Source organism: Ranitomeya variabilis, chromosome 1, assembly GCF_051348905.1.
Source record: "Ranitomeya variabilis isolate aRanVar5 chromosome 1, aRanVar5.hap1, whole genome shotgun sequence".
Classification (NCBI taxonomy): Eukaryota; Metazoa; Chordata; class Amphibia; order Anura; family Dendrobatidae; genus Ranitomeya; species Ranitomeya variabilis.
In genome coordinates this window covers 1,130,813,311-1,130,841,059 of record NC_135232.1, presented here as the reverse complement: position 1 = coordinate 1,130,841,059, position 27,749 = coordinate 1,130,813,311, and the positions used below count along the sequence as shown (strand labels likewise).

Sequence of the window (27,749 nt, the reverse complement as noted above, 5' to 3'; positions counted from 1 at the left end):
TTATATGTGGGGACAAAAAATTACCTCACCAAACTCTGATAATTAAAATGTACGGAATAAGAAATAAATAGCTCTTTTATTCAAAGGACAAGTCCACCTTTAAGCACCATTGTGCAACTTATATTTAGATATAATCTACATAAAGCTGTGTAACTTGGTAAGTAATAACATTACTGATCCTGAGTTACATCCTGTATTATACCCCAGAGCTGCGCTCACTATTCTGCTGGTGCAGTCACTGTGTACATACATTACTGATCCTGAGTTACATCCTGTATTATATCCCAGAGCTGCACTCACTATTCTGCTGGTGCAGTCACTGTGTACATACATTACATTACTGATCCTGAGTTACGTCCTGTATCATACTCCAGAGCTGCACTCACTATTCTGCTGGTGCAGTCACTGTGTACATACATTACATTACTGATCCTGAGTTACATCCTGTATTATACTCCAGAGCTGCACTCACTATTCTGCTGGTGCAGTCACTGTGTACATACATTACTGATCCTGAGTTACATCCTGTATTATATCCCAGAGCTGCACTCACTATTCTGCTGGTGCAGTCACTGTGTACATACATTACATTACTGATCCTGAGTTACATCCTGTATCATACTCCAGAGCTGCACTCACTATTCTGCTGGTGCAGTCACTGTGTACATGCATCACATTACTGATCCTGAATTACATCCTGTATTATATCCCAGAGCTACACTCACTATTCTGCTGGTGCAGTCACTGTGTACATACATTACATTACTGATCCTGAGTTACATCCTGTATCATACTCCAGAGCTGCACTCACTATTCTGCTGGTGCAGTCACTGTGTACATGCATCACATTACTGATCCTGAATTACATCCTGTATTATACCCCAGAGCTGCACTCACTATTCTGCTAGTGCAGTAACTGTGTACATACATTACATTACTGATCCTGAGTTACATCCTGTATAATACTCCAGAGCTGCACTCACTATTCTGCTGGTGCAGTCACTGTGTACATACATTACATTACTGATCCTGAGTTACATCCTGTATTATACCCCAGAGCTGCGCTCACTATTCTGCTGGTGCAGTCACTGTGTACATACATTACATTACTGATCCTGAGTTACATCCTGTATTATACCCCAGAGCTGCACTCACTATTCTGCTGGTGCACTCACTGTGTACATACATTACATTACTGATCCTGAGTTACATCCTGTATTATACCCCAGAGCAGCACTCAGTATTCTGCTGGTGCAGTCACTGTGTACATACATTAGATTACTGATCCTGAGTTACATCCTGTATTATACCCCAGAGCTGCACTCACTATTCTGCTGGTGCAGTCACTGTGTACATACATTACATTACTGATCCTGAGTTACATCCTGTATTATACCCCAGAGCTGCACTCACTATTCTGCTGGTGCAGTCACTGTGTACATACATTACATTACTGACCCTGAGTTACATCCTGTATTATACCCCAGAGCAGCACTCAGTATTCTGCTGGTGCAGTCACTGTGTACATACATTAGATTACTGATCCTGAGTTACATCCTGTATTATACCCCAGAGCTGCACTCACTATTCTGCTGGTGCAGTCACTGTGTACATACATTACTTACATCCAGTATTATACTCCAGAGCTGCACTCATTAGTACTGGCTTCCATCACTGTACGTTGCTGCGGTAGTTCCCATAGATCGCGCTCCGTGCGCTCGTAGACTCAGAATCTGCTGATCATCCTACAGTTGCATTTCTTACGGCAATTACTAGCGCACATCTTGGGTGTCATCCAAGCTTCTTTTGGCTCTGAAGTCTCCCGGCTGTACACGGAGATTGGGACTAGATATGACCTACTTTCTTTTTTCGCTTACTTGTTAAACTGCGCACGGAAACCCTTAATAGTAACGGCCTGACGCTGCGGCTCCGGGTTATATATCTGGTGACACGTGTCGCCTGTGTGTTCATATACTTGGATGCCACAAATGTGTAAAATGTGTGGACTCTAGAGACGACATCTTCTAGTAACATAGCGAGGCCGAAAAAAAGACATCCTTCCATCCAGTTCAGCCTATATTCCGTCAGAATAAATCCCCAGATCTACGTCCTTCTAAAGAACCTAATAACTGTAAGATACAATATTGTTCTGCTCCAGGAAGACATCCAGGCCTCTCTTGAACCCCTCGACTGAGTTCGCCATCAGCACCTCCTCAGGCAAGGAATTCCAGATTCTCACTGCCCCAACAGTAAAGAATCCTCTTCTATGTTGGTGGAGAAACCTTCTGTCATGCCGGCGCTCTCCGAGTCCCGCTATAATTACCGGTCCTTGGCGTCCCGGCGCACTTCCGCTCGTCTCCTGGCGTCTGCTTCCCTACTCGCTCAGCCGGCTCCTGTCTCCCATTGTGTGCGCGTGCGCACTGGGTTTAGCGGCGCACGCGCACACCTCTCTCTTTGATTTTGGCTGCTCCTTCCAGCCCGCTCTATGCTCCTGGAGGACCCTGACCCGGAAGTCCCGCCGCGCACTCTGCTTATCAGGCCGCCTCTTCCTCCTGGCTGTCCCTGACTGTCATTTGTGCTTTGCAAGTGATTCTGGCCCCACGTTCCTCTGCGGTCTCTCTTCCCTGCCTGCCTACCCTGCCGCATAGCTTTCACTACTTACCTCTTGCCCTTACCTTCGTCCTCCTCTCTGCTCTCTCCTAGTGTCTGCCTACCAGTGTCTCCGTCCTGCCCGCCTTTCTGTGTCTCAGCCGTGCCAGCCTACCAGCGCCTCAGTCCAGCTCGTGTTCCTGTGTCTCTGCTGTATCATTCCTCCCGCCTGTCCTTCTTACTCCCGCTGTGACTCCTGTTGTCCGCCCCTGGGTACCAGCTGTAGTGGCGGTAGTCTCCCACGGCCTGCCACTAACACTCCCTGTATAGGGGGTGGTCCACTAGGTCTACTTGCCCTAGGGAGGTTCCCTGTCGTGGTCCAGCTGGTCCACCTAAGGAGTTCCTCTAGTTCTCCCACCTTCTCTCCCCCAGACGCAGAGAATTCCCCCTTGTGACCGTCACCTTCCTTGGTATAAACAGATTCTCGGACAGATATTTGTATTGTCCCCTTATATACTTATACATGGTTATTAGATCGCCCCTCAGTCGTCTTTTTTCTAGACTAAATAATCCTAATTTCGCTAATCTATCTGGGTATTGTAGTTCTCCAATCCCCTTTATTAATTTTGTTGCCCTCCTTTGTACTCTCTCTAGTTCCATTATATCCTTCCTGAGCAGCGGTGCCCAAAACTGTACACAGTACTCCATGTGCGGTCTAACCAGGGATATGTACAGAGGCAGTATAATGCTCTCATCATGTGTATCCAGACCTCTTTTAATGCACCCCATGATCCTATTTGCCTTGGCAGCTGCTGCCTGGCACTGGCTGCTCCAGGTAAGTTTATCATTAACTAGGATCCCCAAGTCCTTCTCCATGTCAGATTTACCCAGTGGTTTCCCATTCAGTGTGTAATGGTGACATTGATTCCTTCTTCCCATGTGACATTTATCATTGTTAAACCTCATCTGCCACCTTTCAGCCCAAGTTTCCAACTTATCCAGATCCACCTGTAGCAGAATACTATCTTCTCTTGTATTGATTGCTTTATACATAGTTTTGCATCATCTGCAAATATCAATATTTTACTGTGTAAACTTTCTACCAGATCGTTAATAAATATGTTGAAGAGAAAAGGTCCCAACACCGACCCCTGCGGTCCCCACTGGTCACAGCGACCCAGGTAGAGAATATACCATTTATAACCACCCTCTGCTTTCTATCACTAAGCCAGTTACTTACCCATTTACACACATTTTTAGATTCTCCCTAAGTGGGATCTGTCTCCAGATCTGGGATCTGTTCCCACTTTGTATATAAAGAAAGCAATAAAATAACGATGTCTGGATCCAATTATATAAAGATCAATGCAGCCGGAAAGGAAGGAGCAGGGAGGACGGACACCAGAGGGATTGTATGAGGTTTCCCAGGATGCTAGTACTGGAAGTAACTGGGAGAGTTTAACCCTTCTCATCTATAAGCCTGCGAGCAGTCACTGGGTTAATCCACCCTGCCAGTGGACAGCCCCCCTGTGTGGTAAGGGCACCAGCTGATGGACCAGGCAGTGACTGGGTTAATATGACCCCCCAGGCCCTGTGTGCGGTAATGCCAGCAGCTGGGTGACCTTGTAGCCGCTCACATGGAGCATCTGCTGAATTACTCATGTATCAGCTATCAGAGGGCGCACTACAGGGTGGGAAAGGGAAACCCACATAAAAGACTGCTCCCCGCGACCTGTCCCCTGCTTTATACACATACAAAAACTGCCCCACACCTGCTCACTCTGCTCAGCATGCTTGTCTATAGGAGGCGGTATTATAGCAGTTATATTCCTGCACATAAAGGGCAGTATTATAGTAGCTATATAGCTATATTCTTGTACATAGGGGGCAGTATTATAGAAGTTATATTCTTGTACATAGGGGCAGTATTATAGTAGTTATATTTTTGTACATAGAAGCAGTATTATAGTAGTTATATTCTGATACATAGGGGCAGTATTATAGTAGTTATATTCTTGTACATAGGAGCAGTATTATAGTAGTTATATTCTTGTACATAGGGGCAGTATTATAGTAGTTATATTCTTGTACATAGGAGCAATATTATAGTAATTATATTCTTCTACATAGGAGCAGTATTATAGTAGTTATATTCTTGTACATAGGGGCAGTATTATAGTACTTATATTCTTGTACATAGGAGCAGTATTATAGTAGTTATATTCTTGTTCATAGGGGGCAGTATTATAGTAGTTATATTCTTGTACATAGGGGCAGTATTATAGTAGTTATATTCTTGTACATAGGGAGCAGTATTATAGTAATTATAGTCTTGTACATAGGGGCAGTATTATAGTAGTTATATTCTTGTACATAGGGGCAGTATTATAGTAGATATATTCTTGTACATAGGAGCAGTATTATAGTAGTTATATTCTTGTACATAGGGGCAGTATTATAGTAGTTATATTCTTGTACATAGGAGCAGTATTATAGTAGTTATATTCTTGTACATAGGAGCAGTATTATAGTAGTTATATTCTTGTACATAGGGGCAGTATTATAGTAGTTATATTCTTGTACATAGAAGCAGTATTATAGTAGTTATATTCTTGTACATAGGAGCAGTATTATAGTAGTTATATTCTTGTACATAGGATCAGTAGTATAGTAGTTATATTCTTGTACATAGGAGCAGTATTATAGTAGTTATATTCTTGTACATAGGGGCAGTATTATAGTAGTTATAGTCTTGTACATAGGAGCAGTATTATAGTAGTTATATTCTTGTACATAGGAGCAGTATTATAGTAGTTATATTCTTGTACATAGGGGCAGTATTATAGTAGTTATATTCTTGTACATAGAAGCAGTATTATAGTAGTTATATTCTTGTACATAGGAGCAGTATTATAGTAGTTATATTCTTGTACATAGGAGCAGTATTATAGTAGTTATATTCTTGTACATAGGGGCAGTATTATAGTAGTTATATTCTTGTACATAGAAGCAGTATTATAGTAGTTATATGCTTGTACATAGGAGCAGTATTATAGTAGTTATATTCTTGTACATAGGAGCAGTATTATAGTAGTTATATTCTTGTACATAGGGGCAGTATTATAGTAGTTATATTCTTGTACATAGGAGCAATATTATAGTAGTTATATTCTTGTACATAGGGGCAGTATTATAGTAGTTATATTCTTGTACATAGGGGAAGTATTATAGTAGTTATATTCTTGTACATAGGGGGCAGTATTATAGTAGTTATATTCTTGTACATAGGGGGCAGTATTATAGTAGTTATATTCTTGTACATAGGGGGCAATATAATAGTAGTTATATTCTTGTACATAGGGGCAGTATTATAGTAGTTATATTCTTGTACATAAGAGCAGTATTATAGTAGTTATATTCTTGTACATAGGGGCAGTATTATAGTAGTTATATTCTTGTACATAGGAGCAGTATTATAGTAGTTATATTCTTGTACATAGGGGCAGTATTATAGTAGTTATATTCTTGTACATAGGAGCAATATTATAGTAGTTATATTCTTGTACATAGGGGGCAGTATAATAGTAGTTATATTCTTGTACATAGGGGCAGTATTATAGTAGTTATATTCTTGTACATAAGAGCAGTATTATAGTAGTTATATTCTTGTACATAGGGGGCAGTATAATAGTAGTTATATTCTTGTACATAGGGGCAGTATTATAGTAGTTATATTCTTGTACATAGGGGCAGTATTATAGTAGTTATATTCTTGTACATAGGGGGCAGTATAATAGTAGTTATATTCTTGTGCATAGGAGCAGTATTATAGTAGTTATACTCTTGTACATGGCGGGCAGTATTGTAGTAGTTATATTCTTGTACATAGGGGCAGTATTATAGTAGTTATATTCTTGTTCATAGGGGGCAGTATAATAGTAGTTATATTCTTGTACATAGAGGCAGTATTATAGTAGTTATATTCTTGTACATAAGAGCAGTATTATAGTAGTTATATTCTTGTACATAGGGGCAGTATTATAGTAGTTATATTCTTGTACATAGGGGAAGTATTATAGTAGTTATATTCTTGTACATAGGGGCAGTATAATAGTAGTTATATTCTTGTACATAGGGGCAGTATTACAGTAGTTATATTCTTCTACATAGGAGCAGTATTATAGTAGTTATATTCTTGTATATAGGAGTAACATTATAGTAGTTATATTCTTGTACATAGGAGCAGTATTATAGTAGTTATATTCTTGTACATAGGGGCAGTATTATAGTAGTTATATTCTTGTACATAGGAGCAGTATTATAGTAGTTATATTCTTGTACATAGGGGCAGTATTATAGTAGTTATATTCTTGTACATAGGAGCAGTATTATAGTAGTTATATTCTTGTACATAGGGGCAGTATTATAGTAGTTATATTCTTGTACATAGGGGCAGTATTATAGTAGTTATATTCTTGTACATAGGAGCAGTATTATAGTAGTTATACTCTTGTACATGGCGGGCAGTATTGTAGTAGTTATATTCTTGTACATACAGGTGCTTCTCACAAAATTAGAATATCATCAAAAGTTAATTTATTTCAGTTCTTCAATACAAAAAGTGAAACTCCTGTATTATATATAGTCATTACACAGTGATCTATTTCAAGTGTTTATTTCTGTTAATGTTGATGATTATGGCTTACAGCCAATGAAAACCCAAAGGTCATTATCTCAGTAAATTAGAATAATTAACAAAAAACACCTGCAAAGGCTTCCTAAGCATTTAAAGAGGTATCTCAGTCTGTTTCAATAGGTTGCACAATCATGGGGAAGACTATTGACTGACAGATTATTATTATTATTATTTATTCCATGGTGCTTTACATGTGAGGAGGGGTATACATAATAAAAACAAGTACAATAATCGTGAACAATACAAGTCATGGCTGGTACAGGAGGAGAGAGGACAGATGTCCAGAAGGCGTCACTGACACACTCCACAAGGAGGGGAAGCCACAAAAGGTCATTGATAAAGAAGCCGGCTGTTCACACAGTGCTGTATCCAAGCATATTAATGGAAAGTGGAGTGGAAGGAAAAAGTGTGGTAGACAAAGGTGCACAAGCAACCGGGATAGCCACAGCCTGGAAAGGATTGTTAAGAAAAGGTCATTCAAAAATGTGGGGAGATTCACAAGGAGTGGACTGCTGCTGGAGTCATTGCTTCACCACACACAGACGTATCCAGGACTTGGGCTACAAGTGTCACATTCCTTGTGTCAGCCACTCATGACCAATAGACAACGCCAGAAGCATCTTACCTGGGCCAAGGAGAACAAGAACCGGACTGTTGTCAGTGGTCCAAGGTGTTTTCAGATGAAAGTAAATTTTGCATTTCATTTGTAAATCAAGGTCCCAGAGTCTGGAGGAAGAGTGGAGGCCACAATCCAAGCTGCTGGAGGTCTAGTGTGAAGTCTCCACAATCAGTGATGGTTTGGGGAGCCATGTCATCTGCTGGTGTAGGTCCACTGTGTTTTATCAAGACCAAAGTCAGTGCAGTCATCTACCAGGAAATGTTAGAGCACTTCATGCTTCCCTCTGCCGACAAGCTTTATGGAGATGGAAATGTCATTCTCCAGCAGGACTTGGCCCCTGTCCACACGGCCAAAAGTACCAATACCTGGTGTAAAAACCACAGTATCACTGGGCTTGATTGGCAGCAAACTCGCCTGACCTTCACCCCATAGAGAATCTATGGGATATTGTCAAGAGGAAGATGAGACACCAGACCCAACAATGCAGACGAGCTGAAGGCTGCTATCAAAGCAACCTGGGCTTCCATAACCCCTCAGGAGCGCCACAGGCTGATCACCTCCATGCCACGCCGCATTGATGCAGTAATTGATGCAAAAGGAGCCCGACCAAGTATTGAGGGCATTTACTGAACATACATTTCAGTAGACCAACATTTCAGATATAAAAATCATTTCTCAAGCTGGTGTTATAAAGTATTCTAATTTAATGAGATAATGACTTTTGGTTTTTCATTGGCTGTAAGCCATAATCATCAACATTAACAGAAATAAACACTTGGAATAGATCACTCTGTAATGACTATAGAATATACGAGTTTCACTTTTTGTATTGAAGACCTGAAATAAATTAACTCTTTGATGATATTCTAGTTTAGTGAGAAGCTCCTGTAGGTGATGGTTTGTTCTCATGTTTCTCTCCATAGCCGTGTTGGTACTACTCCTCCCATCATGTGCTGTCAGTGCGTAGCTGGGAACTCCCTCGTCAGGACATCGGTATTATCTTTTGTAGTCGCATTATAGCGGCGGATGTTTTTGTTCGTTTTTTTACTTTTTCTAGTTTTGTGAGTTTTTATCTGCAGGAAACCAGTGATGACCCTCAAAAAAGGAAATCCATCTTGGGTAATTGACTGGGAATCTTAACCCTTCCACTGCCCTGGGGAATAGAGTTCTGACTGTTTATGTTGGCGCTGTTTGTCCCTCCTCTGAGCGCTCTGATATGTGCGGCACGGCTTATCTGGGCGCTCTCTGGTGCTTTATATATGACCTCAGTTGTACGGGCACTACACGGCAGTCAACATTTCTAGGTTTATCTACACTGCAGGACGTTTCTGCACACTACATGAGATGGTTTATATGGGCATTGTATGGCAGTAATATTTATCTGGGCACTTTTTGATGCTGCTTATCTGGGCTTTGCTATTTATCTGGACTGTGTATGGCACCTTTACATGCACAACAATTGTCAGATCATATTTTTTTGTCAATAGAGCAGAACAATAATATTTTAGAAGGTTTTTTTTTTCATTTTTGTCTCTTCTACGGTATATGTACTGACTCCCGGGGGGATGGGGGGGGGGCAAAAGTCTTAAAAACAGCCGCCATTTCTCCACATTTGATTTGTGCGACCTTCAGCGGAAGAGTTGGTGTTCCCCATTTATTTCTGGCTATAGATTGCTTGGAAAAATTTAATGTTTTTTTTTATTATTATTACTTTTTTTTTATTTGATGGGTTTTCTCTTCTGCCATCTAGTGGCTAAAATAAAATTTGGCTTATCGAGTTGTGACTCAAAAAGAGAAAATTAAGGGCCTCATTCGTTATTTGCCCATACATTTCACATGCCCATAAAATCACCCCAAGGGAAACCGGAGGATAATTGTGCAAGAATTTAGCAACGTTTTAAAAAGTCACAATTGATGAAAAATATTTGGAAACTCCAAAAACCTTCCTCCACAACAGAGAATATCAGAGGGAAACCCCAGAAAAAAATAGAAAATAGACTTCGGAGTTAAAAGAAGGTTAAAGAGGAAATGGAAGTAAAGCGAAAAACACCAAAAATGAGAAAAAAACAAGGCACAAATCCAATAATAAATTGCCCCCAAAATACTAAAAAATGGGCTTTTCCAGGGTACCGTCCCTTTAATTCTTAGAACCAACCTAATGCAAAAGTGTGATACTCAACAGTGTATCTCACCTAGTACAGCGTATCTAAGCCAGTTATATCTGAAACTGTCCTGTGTATGTGAGCCCTATGTGTGATACTGTCTCGTGTATCTATCCCGGTACCTAAGCTGTTCAGTATATCCGCTTCTTCTGTATGACACTGTATCCAAGCTCGTCATGTATGGTATCAATTAAAGGCTCTTACCGGTGTCCATATCCGTAGTCCTACATGTGCCCCAACGCGCGTTTCGTGTTGGCCTTCCTTCCTGATATCATCTTGGCCCCCGGAGGAAGCCGATGCGAAACCCGCGTTGGGGCGCGTGGTGGACTGCGCATATGGACACCGGTAAGAGCCATTCATTGGTAGCACTCATTTCACCGTTGTTGCGAATATTACTCTGTTACTCATTGGACTATATGGACTTGCTGTTGCTTTCCCTGCACTTTCGCCGTCACTACACCGATAGATTTTCAGCTAGTTGCACTGTCACTTTAATTATTGATGGCGTCTGCATGTGTGGTGCCGCCCTATACTGTGGCGCCCCTGTGACCTGCCATTAATATCTCCGTCACTGACACTATTCTGTTATCTATGTATTATTCTGTACTCCATGTCACTGTGATTAAAAGTAAACAGATATTTTTCAGAATTTCTTTGTGGATTTTATGCTCCATGTCTATCAGTATGTGATGTTGTCCAGAGTATCTAAGCCTATAATGTGTGATACTTGTATCTAAGCTAACATGAGATGTGATGGTGACATTAAGTCCCAGAAACTGCACATTCCCCGTGTTATTTGGGAATGGGACGTGACTGTGGCGCCCCCTCCGGCACGGTGTTACATGGCGGAATTACATGCTGACTCTTGTGACACTTTTCTCGCGCTAGAATCTGTAACAAGATCGTTATCAGGATGGAATATTATCAGCTGTGATACGGTATCCACACTGTTATCGGCTGTGATACGGTATCCACACTGTTATCGGCTGTGATACGGTATCCACACTGTTATCGGCTGTGATACGGTATCCACACTGTTATCGGCTGTGATACGGTATCCACACTGTTATCGGCTGTGATACGGTATCCACACTGTTATCGGCTGTGATACGGTATCCACACTGTTATCGGCTGTGATACGGTATCCACACTGTTATCTGCTGTGATACGGTATCCACACTGTTATCACATTATCTCGTTGACTCGGCATCATACAGCGGGGATCCATGGAGGCGGATGGGCAGTGGGATTTCATCGTAATAAGAGTGTATCTAAGCCTGTCATGGGAGATAATTTCTTAATCTATGTATCTAAGACTAGTGTATCTAAGTCTGATACTCTGTTCCACCAATGTATCTAATGGTGTCATGTCTGATGCTCTCTGCTGAGCGCGAGCCTCTAATTCTCTCATGTGATACTGATCTCGGTATCTAAGCCTCTCTCGCATCTACTGTTCAACAGATATGTTGGCCAAGTGTGTCTTACTGTCCTCCACACCGTCTGCTGAGATCTAAGTACTATCCACTGTATCTAATCATCTATTATGTGATGCTCTCTTGTGTATCTAAGCCTCTCATGTGTGATACTGTCCCACATAACTCTGTTTGTCATATGTGACATTTTATAGTGTATCTAAGCCACTGAGCTGTTCAGTGTGTCAAGGCCGATTCTGGGAACATACTTTATGCTGAGCCGGGGTACCTAAGCATTTTTAAATACACTGTATCTAAGCTGTCATGTGTGATGCTGTCCTTCTTATCTAATCCTCTTCCCTGTGATACGGTTCTGCATATCTAAGAGAATAATCTGTGATACTGCCCAGTGTATCTAAGCCTCTAATGTGTGTTTCAGTTATCCGTGATACCTAAGCGTCTAATGTGTGATACTGTCTGCTGAGCCGTGTAATCTGTCGTGTGATACTGTCCAGTGTATCTAAGCCTGTCGTGTGTTTCTATGCTTCTTATATATACCTATCATGTGGTACATCCAGTGTATCTAAGCCTCCCATATGTGATAGTCTCTAGCATATCTAAGCCTGTCAGACATGATATTGTCCAGTGTATCTAAGCCTACTCTGTATGGTACCACTCTTCTTATGTAAGATTGTCATGTGTGATACGTCCAGTGTATCTAAGCCTCCCTGATACTGGTGTTCTGTGAGGATATCCCCTGATTCTGAGCCTCCAGGACATTCATCCGCGGACACCTGCCCCTGATACGGCCGCACACAGGTCCATCTCCCCACCCCACTGCCCCACATGTGACCCTGCCCGACTTTGGCGGAACTAGAGATTTACTGTGAGACCAATAATACCACTATATAAGGTTAGATAATACTGCCAAGCCACATAATACCACCACATGGTGACAGAATAATGCCGTCATGCTGATCGTTAAAGGGGTTGTCCACCTTAGAGTGAATTTTCAGCAAACAGTGCAGCATGCTAAGTCAGAATTTACTCAGGGGTGGACAATCGCTTTAACAAGCATGACTGTACCCAGACCAATATTACCCTCAATGCTGCAATATAATAGACAAATAATACCGCCAGACCATAAACCACATTTTACCACCATACACAGTAGTGATAATGCCACCATACTGATCAGTAACCAAAACCACAATAGTAGGACTGATATTACCGACGTACAGTGCCGATAGTAATAATGCCCCCTCTGTGTCTCCTCATAGTAATAAAGCCCCCTCTGTGCCTCCTCATAGTAATAATGCCCCCTCTGTGTCTCCTCATAGTAATAATGCCTCCTCTGTGCCTCCTCATAGTAATAATGCCCCTCTGTGTCTCCTCATAGTAATAATGCCCCTCTGTGTCTCCTCATAGTAATAATGCCCCTCTGTGTCTCCTCATAGTAATAATGCCCCTCTGTGTCTCCTCATAGTAATAATGCCCCTCTGTGTCTCCTCATAGTAATAATGACCCTCTGTGTCTCCTCATAGTAATAATGACCCTCTGTGTCTCCTCATAGTAATAATGACCCTCTGTGTCTCCTCATAGTAATAATGCCCCTCTGTGTCTCCTCATAGTAATAATGCCCCCTCTGTTTCTCCTCATAGTAATAATGCCCCCTCTGTGCCTCCTCATAGTAATAATGCCCCCTCTGTGTCTCCTCATAGTAATAATGCCCCCTCTGTGTCTCCTCATAGTAATAATGCCCCCTCTGTGTCTCCTCATAGTAATAATGCCCCCTCTGTGTCTCCTCATAGTAATAATGCCCCCTCTGTGTCTCCTCATAGTAATAATGCCCCCTCTGTGTCTCCTCATAGTAATAATGCCCCTCTGTGTCTCCTCATAGTAATAATGCCCCTCTGTGTCTCCTCATAGTAATAATGCCCCTCTGTGTCTCCTCATAGTAATAATGCCCCCTCTATGTGTCCTCATAGTAATAATTCCCCCTCTGTGTCTCCTCATAGTAATAATGCCCCCTCTGTGTCTCCTCATAGTAATAATGCCCCCTCTGTGTCTCCTCATAGTAATAATGCCCCTCTGTGTCTCCTCATAGTAATAATGCCCCTCTGTGTCTCCTCATAGTAATAATGCCCCTCTGTGTCTCCTCATAGTAATAATGCCCCTCTGTGTCTCCTCATAGTAATAATGCCCCTCTGTGTCTCCTCATAGTAATAATGCCCCCTCTGTGTCTCCTCATAGTAATAATGCCCCTCTGTGTCTCCTCATAGTAATAATGCCCCCTCTGTGCCTCCTCATAGTAATAATGCCCCCTCTGTGCCTCCTCATAGTAATAATGCCCCCTCTGTGTCTCCTCATAGTAATAATGCCCCCTCTATGTGTCCTCATAGTAATAATTCCCCCTCTGTGTCTCCTCATAGTAATAATTCCCCCTCTGTGTCTCGTCATAGTAATAATTCCCCCTCTGTGTCTCCTCTTAGTAATAATGCCCCTCTGTGTCTCCTCATAGTAATAATGCCCCTCTGTGTCTCCTCATAGTAATAATGCCCCTCTGTCTCCTCATAGTAATACTGCCCCTCTGTGTCGCCTCATAGTAATACTGCCCCCTCTGTGTCTCCTCTTAGTAATAATGCCCCCTCTGTGTCTCCTCATAGTAATACTGCCCCCTCTGTGTCTCCTCTTAGTAATAATGCCCCCTCTGTGTCTCCTCATAGTAATACTGCCCCCTCTGTGTCTCCTCATAGTAATAATGCCCCTCTGTGTCGCCTCATAGTAGTTATGCCCCCTCTATGTGTCCTCATAGTAATAATGCCCCCTCTGTGTCTCCTCATAGTAATAATGCCCCCTCTGTGTCTCCTCATAGTAATAATGCCCCCTCTGTGTCTCCTCATAGTAATAATGCCCCTCTGTGTCTCCTCATAGTAATAATGCCCCTCTGTGTCGCCTCATAGTAGTTATGCCCCCTCTATGTGTCCTCATAGTAATAATTCCCCCTCTGTGTCTCCTCATAGTAATAATGCCCCCTCTGTGTCTCCTCATAGTAATAATGCCCCTCTGTGTCTCCTCATAGTAATAATGCCCCTCTGTGTCGCCTCATAGTAGTTATGCCCCCTCTATGTGTCCTCATAGTAATAATTCCCCCTCTGTGTCTCCTCATAGTAATAATGCCCCCTCTGTGTCTCCTCATAGTAATAATGCCTCTCTGTGTCTCCTCATAGTAATAATGCCCCTCTGTGTCTCCTCATAGTAATAATGTCCCCTCTGTGTCTCCTCATAGTAATAATGCCCCTCTGTACCTCCTCATAGTAATAATGCCCCCTCTGTGTCTCCTCATAGTAATAATGCCCCTCTGTGTCTCCTCATAGTAATAATGCCCCCTGTTGTGGATTCTGTTTGTGGGCTCCCTCTGGTGGTTACTGCTGGTACTGGGTGACTTTGGTGGGTTGCGGCCTTTGGTTTCCACCTGTCCATCAGTGGCTGGGTGTTTCCTATTTTACCTGGCCTTTCTGTCGTTTCCCTTGCCGGCTATCAATGTATTCAGATGTGCTCTGTTTGGTTCCTGCCTACCTGCTCCCAGATCTTTCAGGATAAGCTAAGTGCTGATTTTCAGTTGTTTGGTTTTTTTGTCCAGCTTGCTTATTATGTCTCTATGCTAGCTGGTAGCTCTAGTGGACTGAGGTTCTCCCCATGTGCCATGAGTTGGCACATGGGTTCTTGTAATCTCAGGATGGTTTTTTTGATTAGGGTTTTTTTGCTGACCGCTCAGTCCCCTTTTGTATCGTTCTGCTTTCTAGTTTACAGCGGGCCTCAATTTGCTAAAACTATATATATCATCTCTATGTGTGTGCCTTCCTCTCATTTCACCGTCAATACATGTGGGGGGCAACTATATCTTTTGGGGTTCATTCCGCTGGAGGCAAGTGAGGTCTTTATTTTCTCTGCAGTGCTAGTTAGCTCTTAGGCTGGTGCGTGGCGTCTAGAACCAACGTAGGCACGCTCCCTGGCTATCTCTAGTTGCGTTTGTCAGGCGTAGGGCAGCGGTCAGCCCAGGTTCCATCACCCTAGAGCTCGTCCGTAATATATTTGTACTTTGCTTGTCCTGTGCTATCCCTAGCCATTGGGATTCATGACAGTATAGCCGGCCCACAAAGTGTTAATTGTTTGGGCTGAAGCAGGAGAAAGAGAAGTGTTTAAGGGAATTTTTTTTTTTTTTTGTTTTGTTTTTTTTCCCTTCAGAGTTTTGCTGCCTAGCCCTTAATTGCTGTCTAGCTGCTTCTTACCTCCTCTTAACCCTTGAATGGCTCTGATCTTAGCTGTTTAACATGGATGTCCAGAGTTTGGCTTCCAGCCTGAGTAATCTCGCGGCAAAAGTTCAAAACATACAGGATTTTGTTGTTCACACTCCCATGTCTGAACCTAGAATTCCTATTCCAGAGTTCTTTTCTGGAGATAGATCTACCTTCCTGAATTTCAGGAACAATTGTAAATTGTTTCTTTCTTTAAAATCTCGCTCCTCTGGAGACCCTGCTCAACAGGTCAAGATTGTAATATCTTTCCTGCGGGGCGACCCTCAGAATTGGGCATTTGCATTGGCACCAGGGGATCCTGCATTGCTCAGTGTGGATGCGTTTTTTCTGGCATTGGGATTGCTCTATGAGGAACCTAACCTGGAGATTCAGGCTGAAAAGGCTTTATTAGCCCTCTCTCAGGGGCATGATGAAGCGGAGATATATTGTCAGAAGTTTCGGAAATGGTCGGTGCTTACTCAGTGGAATGAGTGTGCCCTGGCTGCAAACTTCAGAAATGGTCTTTCTGAGGCCATTAAGGATATTATGGTGGGGTTCCCTACGCCTACAGGTCTGAATGAGTCTATGGCTATGGCCATTCAGATTGATCGGCGTTTACGGGAGCGCAAACCCGTGCACCAGTTGGCGGTGTCTTCTGAACAGGCACCTGAGACTATGCAATGTGATAGAATTCAGTCCAGAAGTGAACGGCAAAATTATAGGCGGAAAAATGGTTTGTGTTTTTATTGTGGTGATTCAGCTCATGTTATATCAGCATGCTCTAAACGCACAAAAAGGGTTGATAAATCTTTTGCCATTGGTACTCTGCAGCCTAAGTTCATTTTGTCTGTGACTCTGATTTTTTCACTGTCTTCCATTTCCGTCGATGCCTATGTGGATTCGGGCGCTGCCCTGAGTCTTATGGATTGGTCATTTGCTAAACGCTGCGGTTTTAGTCTGGAACCTCTGGAAGTTCCTATTCCTCTGAAGGGAATTGACTCTACACCATTGGCTATGAATAAACCGCAGTATTGGACACAAGTGACCATGCGCATGACTCCCGTTCATCAGGAGGTGATTCGCTTCCTTGTACTTTATAATTTACATGATGTACTAGTGCTTGGTCTGCCATGGTTACAAACTCATAATCCTGTCCTGGACTGGAAAACAATGTCTGTGTTAAGCTGGGGATGTCAGGGGGTTCATGATGATGCACCTCCGATTTCAATCGCTTCATCTACTCCTTCTGAGATCCCTGCGTTTTTGTCTGACTATAGGGATGTTTTTGAGGAGCCTAAGCTCAATTCGCTCCCTCCGCATAGGGATTGTGACTGTGCTATAGAATTGATTCCTGGCAGTAAGTTCCCTAAGGGTCGTTTATTTAATCTGTCACTGCCAGAGCATACTGCTATGCGGAATTATATTAAGGAGTCCTTGGAAAAGGGACATATTCGTCCATCTTCGTCCCCTCTGGGAGCAGGTTTTTTTTTTGTGGCAAAAAAAGATGGTTCCCTGAGGCCTTGTATAGATTATCGCCTTCTGAATAAGATTACAGTCAAGTATCAGTATCCATTGCCATTATTGACTGATTTGTTTGCTCGCATTAAGGGGGCTAGGTGGTTCACTAAGATAGATCTTCGCGGTGCGTATAATCTGGTGCGGATAAAACAGGGTGATGAGTGGAAAACCGCATTTAATACGCCTGAGGGCCATTTTGAGTATTTGGTAATGCCTTTTGGACTCTCCAATGCTCCGTCAGTCTTTCAGTCCTTTATGCACAATATTTTCCGTGAATATCTGGATAAGTTTATGATTGTGTATTTGGATGATATTTTGGTGTTTTCTGATGACTGGGAGTCTCATGTTCTACAGGTCAGGAAGGTGTTTCAGGTTCTGCGGGCCAATTCTCTGTTTGTGAAGGGCTCAAAGTGTCTCTTCGGAGTCCAGAAGATTTCTTTTTTGGGGTACATTTTTTCTCCTTCTACTATTGAGATGGATCCCGTCAAGGTTCAGGCCATTTGTGGACTGGACACAACCTACATCTGTTAAGAGCCTTCAGAAGTTCTTGGGGTTTGCTAATTTTTATCGTCGGTTCATTGCTAATTTTTCCAGTATTGTTAAACCTTTGACTGATTTGACTAAAAAGGGTGCTGATGTTGCTGATTGGTCTCCTGCGGCCGTGGAGGCCTTTCAGGAACTTAAGCGCCGGTTTTCTTCTGCTCCTGTGTTGTGTCAACCAGATGTTTCACTTCCTTTTCAGGTTGAGGTTGATGCTTCCGAGATTGGAGCGGGGGCGGTTTTGTCACAGAGAAGTTCTAATGGCTCGGTGATGAAGCCATGTGCATTCTTCTCTAGAAAATTCTCGCCCGCCGAGCGCAATTATGGTGTGGGTAATCGGGAGCTTTTGGCCATGAAGTGGGCATTTGAGGAGTGGCGTCATTGGCTTGAGGGTGCTAAACATCGTGTGGTGGTCTTGACTGATCACAAGAATCTCATTTACCTTGAGTCTGCCAGGCGTTTGAATCCTAGACAGGCTCGTTGGTCGTTGTTTTTTTCTCGTTTCAATTTCGTGGTTTCATACCTGCCAGGTTCAAAGAATGTGAAGGCAGATGCTCTTTCCAGGAGTTTTGTGCCTGACTCTCCTGGAGACTCTGGGCCTACTGGTATCCTTAGGGATGGGGTAATATTGTCCGCCGTATCCCCAGACTTGCGACGTGCATTGCAGGAGTTTCAGGTGGATAAACCGGATCGTTGTCCACCAGAAAGACTGTTTGTTCCGGATGATTGGACCAGTAGAGTCATCTCCGAGGTCCATTCTTCTGTGTTGGCTGGTCATCCTGGAATATTTGGTACTAGAGACTTGGTGGCCAGGTCTTTTTGGTGGCCTTCCTTGTCTAGGGATGTGCGTACCTTTGTGCAGTCTTGTGAAGTGTGTGCTCGAGCTAAGCCTTGCTGTTCTCGGGCCAGTGGGTTGTTGTTATCCTTGCCCATCCCGAAGAGGCCTTGGACGCACATTTCCATGGATTTTATTTCTGATCTCCCGGTTTCACAGAAAATGTCCGTTATCTGGGTTGTGTGTGACCGCTTTTCTAAGATGGTTCATTTGGTGCCCTTGCCTAAGTTGCCTTCCTCCTCTGAGTTGGTCCCTTTATTTTTTCAGAACGTGGTTCGTTTGCATGGGATTCCGGAGAATATCGTTTCTGACAGGGGATCCCAGTTTGTGTCTAGATTTTGGCGGACGTTTTGTGCCAAGATGGGCATTGATTTGTCTTTCTCGTCTGCATTCCATCCTCAGACGAATGGCCAGACGGAGCGAACTAATCAGACCTTGGAAACTTATTTGAGGTGTTTTGTTTCTGCTGATCAAGATGACTGGGTTGCTTTTTTGCCACTGGCCGAATTTGCTCTTAATAATCGGGCTAGTTCGGCCACGTTGGTCTCTCCTTTTTTTTGTAATTCGGGGTTTCATCCTCGTTTTTCCTCTGGTCAGGTGGAGCCTTCGGATTGTCCTGGAGTGGACGTGGTGGTGGACAGGCTACATCAGATTTGGAATCAGGTGGTGGACAATTTGAAGTTATCTCAGGAGAAGACTCAGCAGTTTGCTAATCGCCGTCGCCGCGTGGTGTGGTTGTCTTCTCGTTTTGTCCCTATGAAGGTCTCTTCTCCTAAGTTCAAGCCTCGGTTCATCGGTCCTTATAGGATCTCGGAGATTCTTAACCCTGTATCTTTTCGTTTGGATCTCCCAGCATCGTTTGCTATTCATAATGTGTTCCATCGGTCGTTGTTGCGGAGGTATGAGGTGCCCGTTGTTCCTTCGGTTGAGCCTCCTGCTCCGGTGCTGGTGGAGGGAGAATTGGAGTATGTTGTTGAGAAGATCTTGGATTCTCGTGTTTCCAGACGCAAACTCCAGTATTTGGTTAAGTGGAAGGGTTATGGTCAGGAGGATAATTCCTGGGTGGTCGCCTCCGATGTTCATGCGACTGATTTGGTCCGCGCCTTCCATAGAGCTCACCCTGATCGCCCTGGGGGTTCTCGTGAGGGTTCGGTGACCCCTCCTCAAGGGGGGGGTACTGTTGTGGATTCTGTTTGTGGGCTCCCTCTGGTGGTTACTGCTGGTACTGGGTGACTTTGGTGGGTTGCGGCCATTGGTTTCCACCTGTCCATCAGTGGCTGGGTGTTTCCTATTTTACCTGGCCTTTCTGTCGTTTCCCTTGCCGGCTATCAATGTATTCAGATGTGCTCTGTTTGGTTCCTGCCTACCTGCTCCCAGATCTTTCAGGATAAGCTAAGTGCTGATTTTCAGTTGTTTGGTTTTTTTGTCCAGCTTGCTTATTATGTCTCTATGCTAGCTGGTAGCTCTAGTGGACTGAGGTTCTCCCCATGTGCCATGAGTTGGCACATGGGTTCTTGTAATCTCAGGATGGTTTTTTTGATTAGGGTTTTTTTGCTGACCGCTCAGTCCCCTTTTGTATCGTTCTGCTTTCTAGTTTACAGCGGGCCTCAATTTGCTAAAACTATATATATCATCTCTATGTGTGTGCCTTCCTCTCATTTCACCGTCAATACATGTGGGGGGCAACTATATCTTTTGGGGTTCATTCCGCTGGAGGCAAGTGAGGTTTTTATTTTCTCTGCAGTGCTAGTTAGCTCTTAGGCTGGTGCGTGGCGTCTAGAACCAACGTAGGCACGCTGCCTGGCTATCTCTAGTTGCGTTTGTCAGGCGTAGGGCAGCGGTCAGCCCAGGTTCCATCACCCTAGAGCTCGTCCGTAATATATTTGTACTTTGCTTGTCCTGTGCTATCCCTAGCCATTGGGATTCATGACAGCCCCCTCTGTGTCTCCTCTTAGTAATAATGTCCCCTCTGTGTCTCCTCATAGTAATAATGTCCCCTCTGTACCTCCTCATAGTAATAATGCCCTTCTGTGTCTCCTCATAGTAATAATGTCCCCTCTGTGTCTCTTCTCATAGTAATAATGCCCCCTCTGTGTCTCCTCATAGTAATAATGCCCCTCTGTGTCTCCATAGTAATTATGCCCCTCTGTGTCTCCTCATAGTAATAATGCCCCTCTGTACCTCCTCATAGTAATAATGCCCCTCTGTGTCTCCTCATAGTAATAATGTCCCCTCTGTGTCTCCTCATAGTAATAATGCCCCTCTGTGTCTCCATAGTAATTATGCCCCTCTGTGTCTCCTCATAGTAATAATGCCCCTCTGTGTCTCCTCATAGTAATAATGCCCCTCTGTGTCTCCATAGTAATTATGCCCCTCTGTGTCTCCTCATAGTAATAATGCCCCTCTGTGTCTCCTCATAGTAATAATGCCCCCTCTGTGTCTCCTCATAGTAATAATGCCCCCTCTGTGTCTCCTCATAGTAATAATGCCCCCTCTGTGTCTCCTCATAGTAATAATTCCTCCTCTGTGTCTCCTCATAGTAATAATGCCCCCTCTGTGCCTCCTCATAGTAATAATGCCCCCTCTGTGTCTCCTCATAGTAATAATGTCCCCTCTGTGTCTCCATAGTAATAATGCCCCCTCTGTGTCTCCTCATAGTAATAATGCCCCTCTGTGTCTCCATAGTAATAATGCCCCCTCTGTGTCTCCTCATAGTAATAATGCCCCCTCTGTGCCTCCTCATAGTAATAATGCCCCTCTGTGTCTCCTCATAGTAATAATGCCCCCTCTGTGTCTCCTCATAGTAATAATGCCCCCTCTGTGTCTCCTCATAGTAATAATGCCCCCTCTGTGTCTCCTCATAGTAATAATGCCCCCTCTGTGTCTCCTCATAGTAATACTGCCCCCTCTGTGTCTCCTCATAGTAATAATGCCCCTCTGTGTCTCCTCATAGTAATAATGCCCCTCTGTGTCTCCTCATAGTAATAATGCCCCTCTGTGTCTCCTCATAGTAATAATGCCCCCTCTGTGTCTCCTCATAGTAATAATGCCCCCTCTGTGTCTCCTCATAGTAATAATGCCCCTCTGTGTCTCCTCATAGTAATAATGCCCCTCTGTGTCTCCTCATAGTAATAATGCCCCCTCTGTGTCTCCTCATAGTAATAATGCCCCTCTGTACCTCCTCATAGTAATAATGCCCCTCTGTGTCTCCTCATAGTAATAATGTCCCCTCTGTGTCTCCATAGTAATAATGTCCCCTCTGTGTCTCCATAGTAATAATGCCCCCTCTGTGTCTCCTCATAGTAATAATGCCCCCTCTGTGTCTCCTCATAGTAATAATGCCCCTCTGTGTCTCCTCATAGTAATAATGCCCCTCTGTGTCTCCTCATAGTAATAATGCCCCTCTGTGTCTCCTCATAGTAATAATGCCCCTCTGTGTCTCCTCATAGTAATAATGCCCCTCTGTGTCTCCTCATAGTAATAATGCCCCCTCTGTGTCTCCTCATAGTAATAATGCCCCTCTGTGCCTCCTCATAGTAATAATGCCCCCTCTGTGCCTCCTCATAGTAATAATGCCCCCTCTGTGCCTCCTCATAGTAATAATGCCTCCTCTGTGCCTCCTCATAGTAATAATGCCCCCTCTGTGTCTCCTCATAGTAATAATGCCCCCTCTATGTGTCCTCATAGTAATAATTCCCCCTCTGTGTCTCCTCATAGTAATAATTCCCCCTCTGTGTCTCCTCATAGTAATAATTCCCCCTCTGTGTCTCCTCTTAGTAATAATGCCCCTCTGTGTCTCCTCATAGTAATAATGCCCCTCTGTGTCTCCTCATAGTAATAATTCCCCCTCTGTGTCTCCTCATAGTAATAATGCCCCTCTGTGTCTCCTCATAGTAATAATGTCCCCTCTGTGTCTCCATAGTAATAATGTCCCCTCTGTGTCTCCATAGTAATAATGCCCCCTCTGTGTCTCCATAGTAATAATGCCCCCTCTGTGTCTCCTCATAGTAATAATGCCCCCTCTGTGTGTCCTCATAGTAATAATGCCCCCTCTGTGTCTCCTCATAGTAATACTGCCCCCTCTGTGTCTCCTCATAGTAATAATGCCCCTCTGTGTCTCCTCATAGTAATAATGCCCCTCTGTGTCTCCTCATAGTAATAATGCCCCCTCTGTGTCTCCTCATAGTAATAATGCCCCCTCTGTGTGTCCTCATAGTAATAATGCCCCCTCTGTGTCTCCATAGTAATAATGCCCCCTCTGTGTCTCCTCATAGTAATAATGCCCCCTCTGTGTCTCCTCATAGTAATAATTCCTCCTCTGTGTCTCCTCATAGTAATAATGCCCCTCTGTGTCTCCTCATAGTAATAATTCCCCCTCTGTGTCTCCTCATAGTAATAATGCCCCTCTGTGTCGCCTCATAGTAATAATTCCTCCTCTGTGTCTCCTCATAGTAATAATGCCCCCTCTGTGTCTCCTCATAGTAATAATGCCCCCTCTGTGTCTCCATAGTAATAATGCCCCCTCTGTGTCTCCTCATAGTAATAATGCCCCTCTGTGTCGCCTCATAGTAATAATTCCTCCTCTGTGTCTCCTCATAGTAATAATGCCCCCTCTGTGTCTCCTCATAGTAATAATGCCCCTCTGTGTCTCCTCATAGTAATAATGCCCCTCTGTGTCTCCTCATAGTAATAATGCCCCCTCTGTGTCTCCTCATAGTAATAATGCCCCTCTGTACCTCCTCATAGTAATAATGCCCCTCTGTGTCTCCTCATAGTAATAATGTCCCCTCTGTGTCTCCATAGTAATAATGTCCCCTCTGTGTCTCCATAGTAATAATGCCCCCTCTGTGTCTCCTCATAGTAATAATGCCCCCTCTGTGTCTCCTCATAGTAATAATGCCCCCTCTGTGTCTCCTCATAGTAATAATTCCCCCTCTGTGTCTCCTCATAGTAATAATGCCCCTCTGTGTCTCCTCATAGTAATAATTCCCCCTCTGTGTCTCCTCATAGTAATAATTCCTCCTCTGTGTCTCCTCATAGTAATAATGCCCCCTCTGTGTCTCCTCATAGTAATAATTCCCCCTCTGTGTCTCCTCATAGTAATAATGCCCCCTCTGTGTCTCCTCATAGTAATAATTCCTCCTCTGTGTCTCCTCATAGTAATAATGCCCCCTCTGTGTCTCCTCATAGTAATAATGCCCCTCTGTGTCTCCTCATAGTAATAATGCCCCCTCTGTGTCTCCTCATAGTAATAATGCCCCTCTGTGTCTCCTCATAGTAATAATTCCCCCTCTGTGTCTCCTCATAGTAATAATTCCTCCTCTGTGTCTCCTCATAGTAATAATGCCCCCTCTGTGTCTCCTCATAGTAATAATGCCCCTCTGTGCCTCCTCATAGTAATAATGCCCCCTCTGTGTCTCCTCATAGTAATAATGCCCCCTCTGTGTCTCCTCATAGTAATAATGCCCCCTCTGTGCCTCCTCATAGTAATAATGCCCCCTCTGTGCCTCCTCATAGTAATAATGCCCCTCTGTGTCTCCTCATAGTAATAATGCCCCTCTGTGTCTCCATAGTAATAATGCCCCTCTGTGTCTCCTCATAGTAATAATGCCCCTCTGTGTCTCCTCATAGTAATATAGCCCCTCTGTGTCTCCTCATAGTAATTCCCCCTCTGTGTCTCCTCATAGTAATAATGCCCCCTCTGTGTCTCCTCATAGTAATAATGCCCCCTCTGTGTCTCCTCATAGTAATAATGCCCCTCTGTGTCTCCTCTTAGTAATAATGATGGAAACCTGACAGACCCCATAAACATAAACACTAACGCACGTGTTAACATCCCCTTTCACCAGAAGAGGGCAGCATTTTATTTTGCGAGGGTCTTTAGGTAAGGCTATGCTCCCAGCATCCTCTTGCAGAAAGCTCATGATTAGCAGCCTGCAGTCACCTGCCCCCATTAGTCCCACAGTCTGCATTGCTAGGTGGGGCGGCCCACGGTGTAATAATAGGACTATGATGGTACAGTAGATCCCAGCTGTGCAGCCTCATCCCCCCCACTCCTCCTTGTGCACATGTCATACTCTCCTCCCCATTGGTGACTCATGTAAAGCTGGCTGCAGGCCCAGGACACAGATCTGCCATTCACTGCCGCTGCCTGCGCTCTGCCCTCCACGATGCAGTTCTTTCCTCCCGTACACATCCATCTGCAGAGGTACAACGCCAGCAGCCGCCGTGGGTAAGGGCATCGCTTTCCTCCCCAAAGACAAGTCTAACATTCTTTCTACAGAACACTTGGAATTTTGGCGCAGCTTCAAGGACTTTTCCAGAGGGGATTTCCACTCCTGGCGTCATTCATGCCTCTTCGTATTTCAAGGAAAATGCAACTTAATCTTTTGATTTTTTTTTAAATATATATTTTATTTTATACTGTGTTTTTGTTTTATTTATGTAGCTTATTTTACTAGAATATTTATAAGATATTAGTTTTTTTTTTATTTTAATCATTTCCTAATGTGGTGGAGTTTGTGTAGGGTCACAATGATCAATCTCTATGGGTCCTTTGATATTGGGGGCCTATACACATTGGCCCCCATCACCATTCCTCCTCTTTTCACAGTCACAGCAGGGCTTGTAAATGAGATCTGGGCTGAGGGGGTGAAATCTCTAAAGTTCTGTGACTTTTACTTTTAGAATGCTATTTTGATTTTTTTTTTTTTTGCACTATTTCCTCCTCTTCTTCACTTTTTTGTGGACATTTTCAGTATCTCTGCATGCTGTCAATGAATGGGAGTACTCTTATTTGCTTTACGTTCCTGAATACTCCTTTTATTACTGAGGGTTTGTTACAAGTGCATCCGGTGTGTGTGTGTGTGTGTGTGTGTGTGTGTATGTATATATATATATATACACAAATCAGGAACTAGTGCTGCAGATATCTTATGTGCCCCTTATCTCTACCCATCAGCTGTTACCGAGAATATGGTATGACAGCGCAGTGCGAGAACGGAAAATAACATTTTAATCTCTATTTACTCAGTAAAGGTCGTAGCTATATATTTTATAGAATTATCTTTTTTAACTGCCTGCAACATCAATGCTTGAAATGACTGTATATTGTGCTTTTTCTGTAAAGAATCCTTCCTTTAGTTAGGAAGGGAATAGCTGGGGGGGTAGAAAATACAGATTGATGGCCAACAAACTATTTTGGCATGACCAAGTTTATTCAGATACAGCGCTAGAGCAGTAAACTCAATCTGCACACTTCTGAGTGAAAGAAAAGCCTGGCCGCAAATCTCAATGCCAGTATGAGTGCCAAAAGCTGAGTTCAGGTTAGTGGCAGTTTTCTTTGTAGATGCTTTAAACCCTGACTAAATGCCAGCAAGTTCAGTGTTATTCCATAGAATGTAAATACTAGTATGCCCTTCCAATCTACACATAATAGCACCCTATTCTTTGAAAAAGCCAATAAGCTACTGTAGGTTGACCTAAACCACTAAACGTTTTAGCCCCAGCATGCTGGTATCTGTACTTCTATGGCAAATTTACCATTCCCTTTCCTCCCACGAGTGACCCTCATGATTTTCCATATCTCATCTAAATGTTGGTTTAATAATCAGAACCGTAATGGGTTCTGCACTCACCCCTAGACTTTGTAGTTTTGTTTTTTTTCTCCCCCCGAGGTAAAATAAAATCCCTCTTGCTTCATTTCTATTGAATCTGGAAAAATTGGATTCTGGAAACAAAGTTTCAGTGAGCACACATAATGGTGTGGGCTTGTCATTGCCATCTCTTTGTCTCCTGTGGAATTTTCCAGCCAGGAGGGTGTAGCAGAGGAAACATAGGATTGTAAAACTGGAGGAATGTTGTGAAGGAGGCTGCTGCATCAATGAAGGGATGGCAATGAAGGTCCAAGCTATTTGAGGAGGTGCAGAGTTCTACAGGAAAAACACCATTGTTGTATCTTAGTATTTTTCCAGTTCATGCCTATTTTGGAAATATCTCCCTTTAGGCTGTGATTGAGGTAAATACTGCTCTCCAGGCACCAGTTTGAACGGTTGTTATGTTGACTATCAGCACATTGCAACAATTCTTCTCTTACCATCAATCACATGATACAGGCTACTAGAAATGGTGCCAGTATTCTGCTATCAGTGCCAGGAGAGCATGTGCAGGAAACGGCTCCAGCATAAAAGTACAGATTGGGTGTTATATACAGTACGCACTAAAATAGGTTGCACAGCATTATAAAAAGATAATACTTGCTTTCTTCCAAAAACAGTGCAACAGTTCTAACTTTACAACATAAATCTCTACAGTACCATGTACAACACATGGCCAAGTGTGGCCCTAATCTTAGGTTCTGTGCACACTTCAGCACAGCTCAGACGCTCTATTGCAGATTTTATTGTAGTAGGAAAAATTACATTACAACTTGGCAGAAACTGATTGTCCCCGTTACAATTCAATAGAATGTTTGGCGCCAGTGGTTTACATTGTGTGATGGATCCGGCTGAATGTCATGAATTTTATTATTATTAACAACAAATAGGGACATAGCCTACATACAAAGCCTATCCAGATTCTACCTTCACTTGAGTTGGGCTGTGTGTAGTCCCCATAGCGGTACCACTTAAAGGTGAGATGTGACATAGTATAAACAGCTGATAAGGTCCAGTCTCATTACTTCAACCATCATACTATTGTGTTTCACTTTTTATTTTGATTTTACATGATGTTATTAATTGCTCCTCTCTGTTAATCCTGCAGCCCATCCATGAGCCCAGATTTCCAGCACTATAGCTTCAGAATGCCGAATATTGGATTCCAGAACCTCCCTCTCAACATCTATATCGTAGTGTTCGGCACTGCTATATTCGTCTTCATCTTGAGCCTGCTCTTCTGCTGCTACCTGATACGGTAAGTTCTGATTACTCGCCTTATTTCTTATGACTTTAAATATAATTTAAAAACCATTCCTGGCACCTGCCCTACTCTGTTAGAAAGTTGTCACTGTAGACGGAGGTCTTGCGCCCTCTGCACACGACTGCCATCGTCCTCAATGGATAACCAATGTCTGGGGTCTA

At 43.3% G+C, this 27,749-nt stretch overlaps 1 protein-coding gene across 2 annotated transcripts in view; it reads left to right on the top strand.

Moving 5' to 3' along the window:
- Window positions 1-27,749, top strand: part of LOC143793376 (RING finger protein 24) — an 80,903-nt gene that overhangs the window by 44,070 nt on the left and 9,084 nt on the right. Inside the window, exons 1-2 of one of the 2 annotated variants that reach the window (XM_077280284.1) lie at window positions 24,712-24,901; window positions 27,433-27,582. In XM_077280284.1, coding sequence (XP_077136399.1) covers window positions 24,840-24,901; window positions 27,433-27,582 — 212 coding nt within the window. In that variant the 5' untranslated portion in view covers window positions 24,712-24,839. Of the gene's footprint in view, window positions 1-24,711; window positions 24,902-27,432; window positions 27,583-27,749 lie in introns of those variants that run through there. The other variant, XM_077280283.1, reaches the window with a different exon arrangement.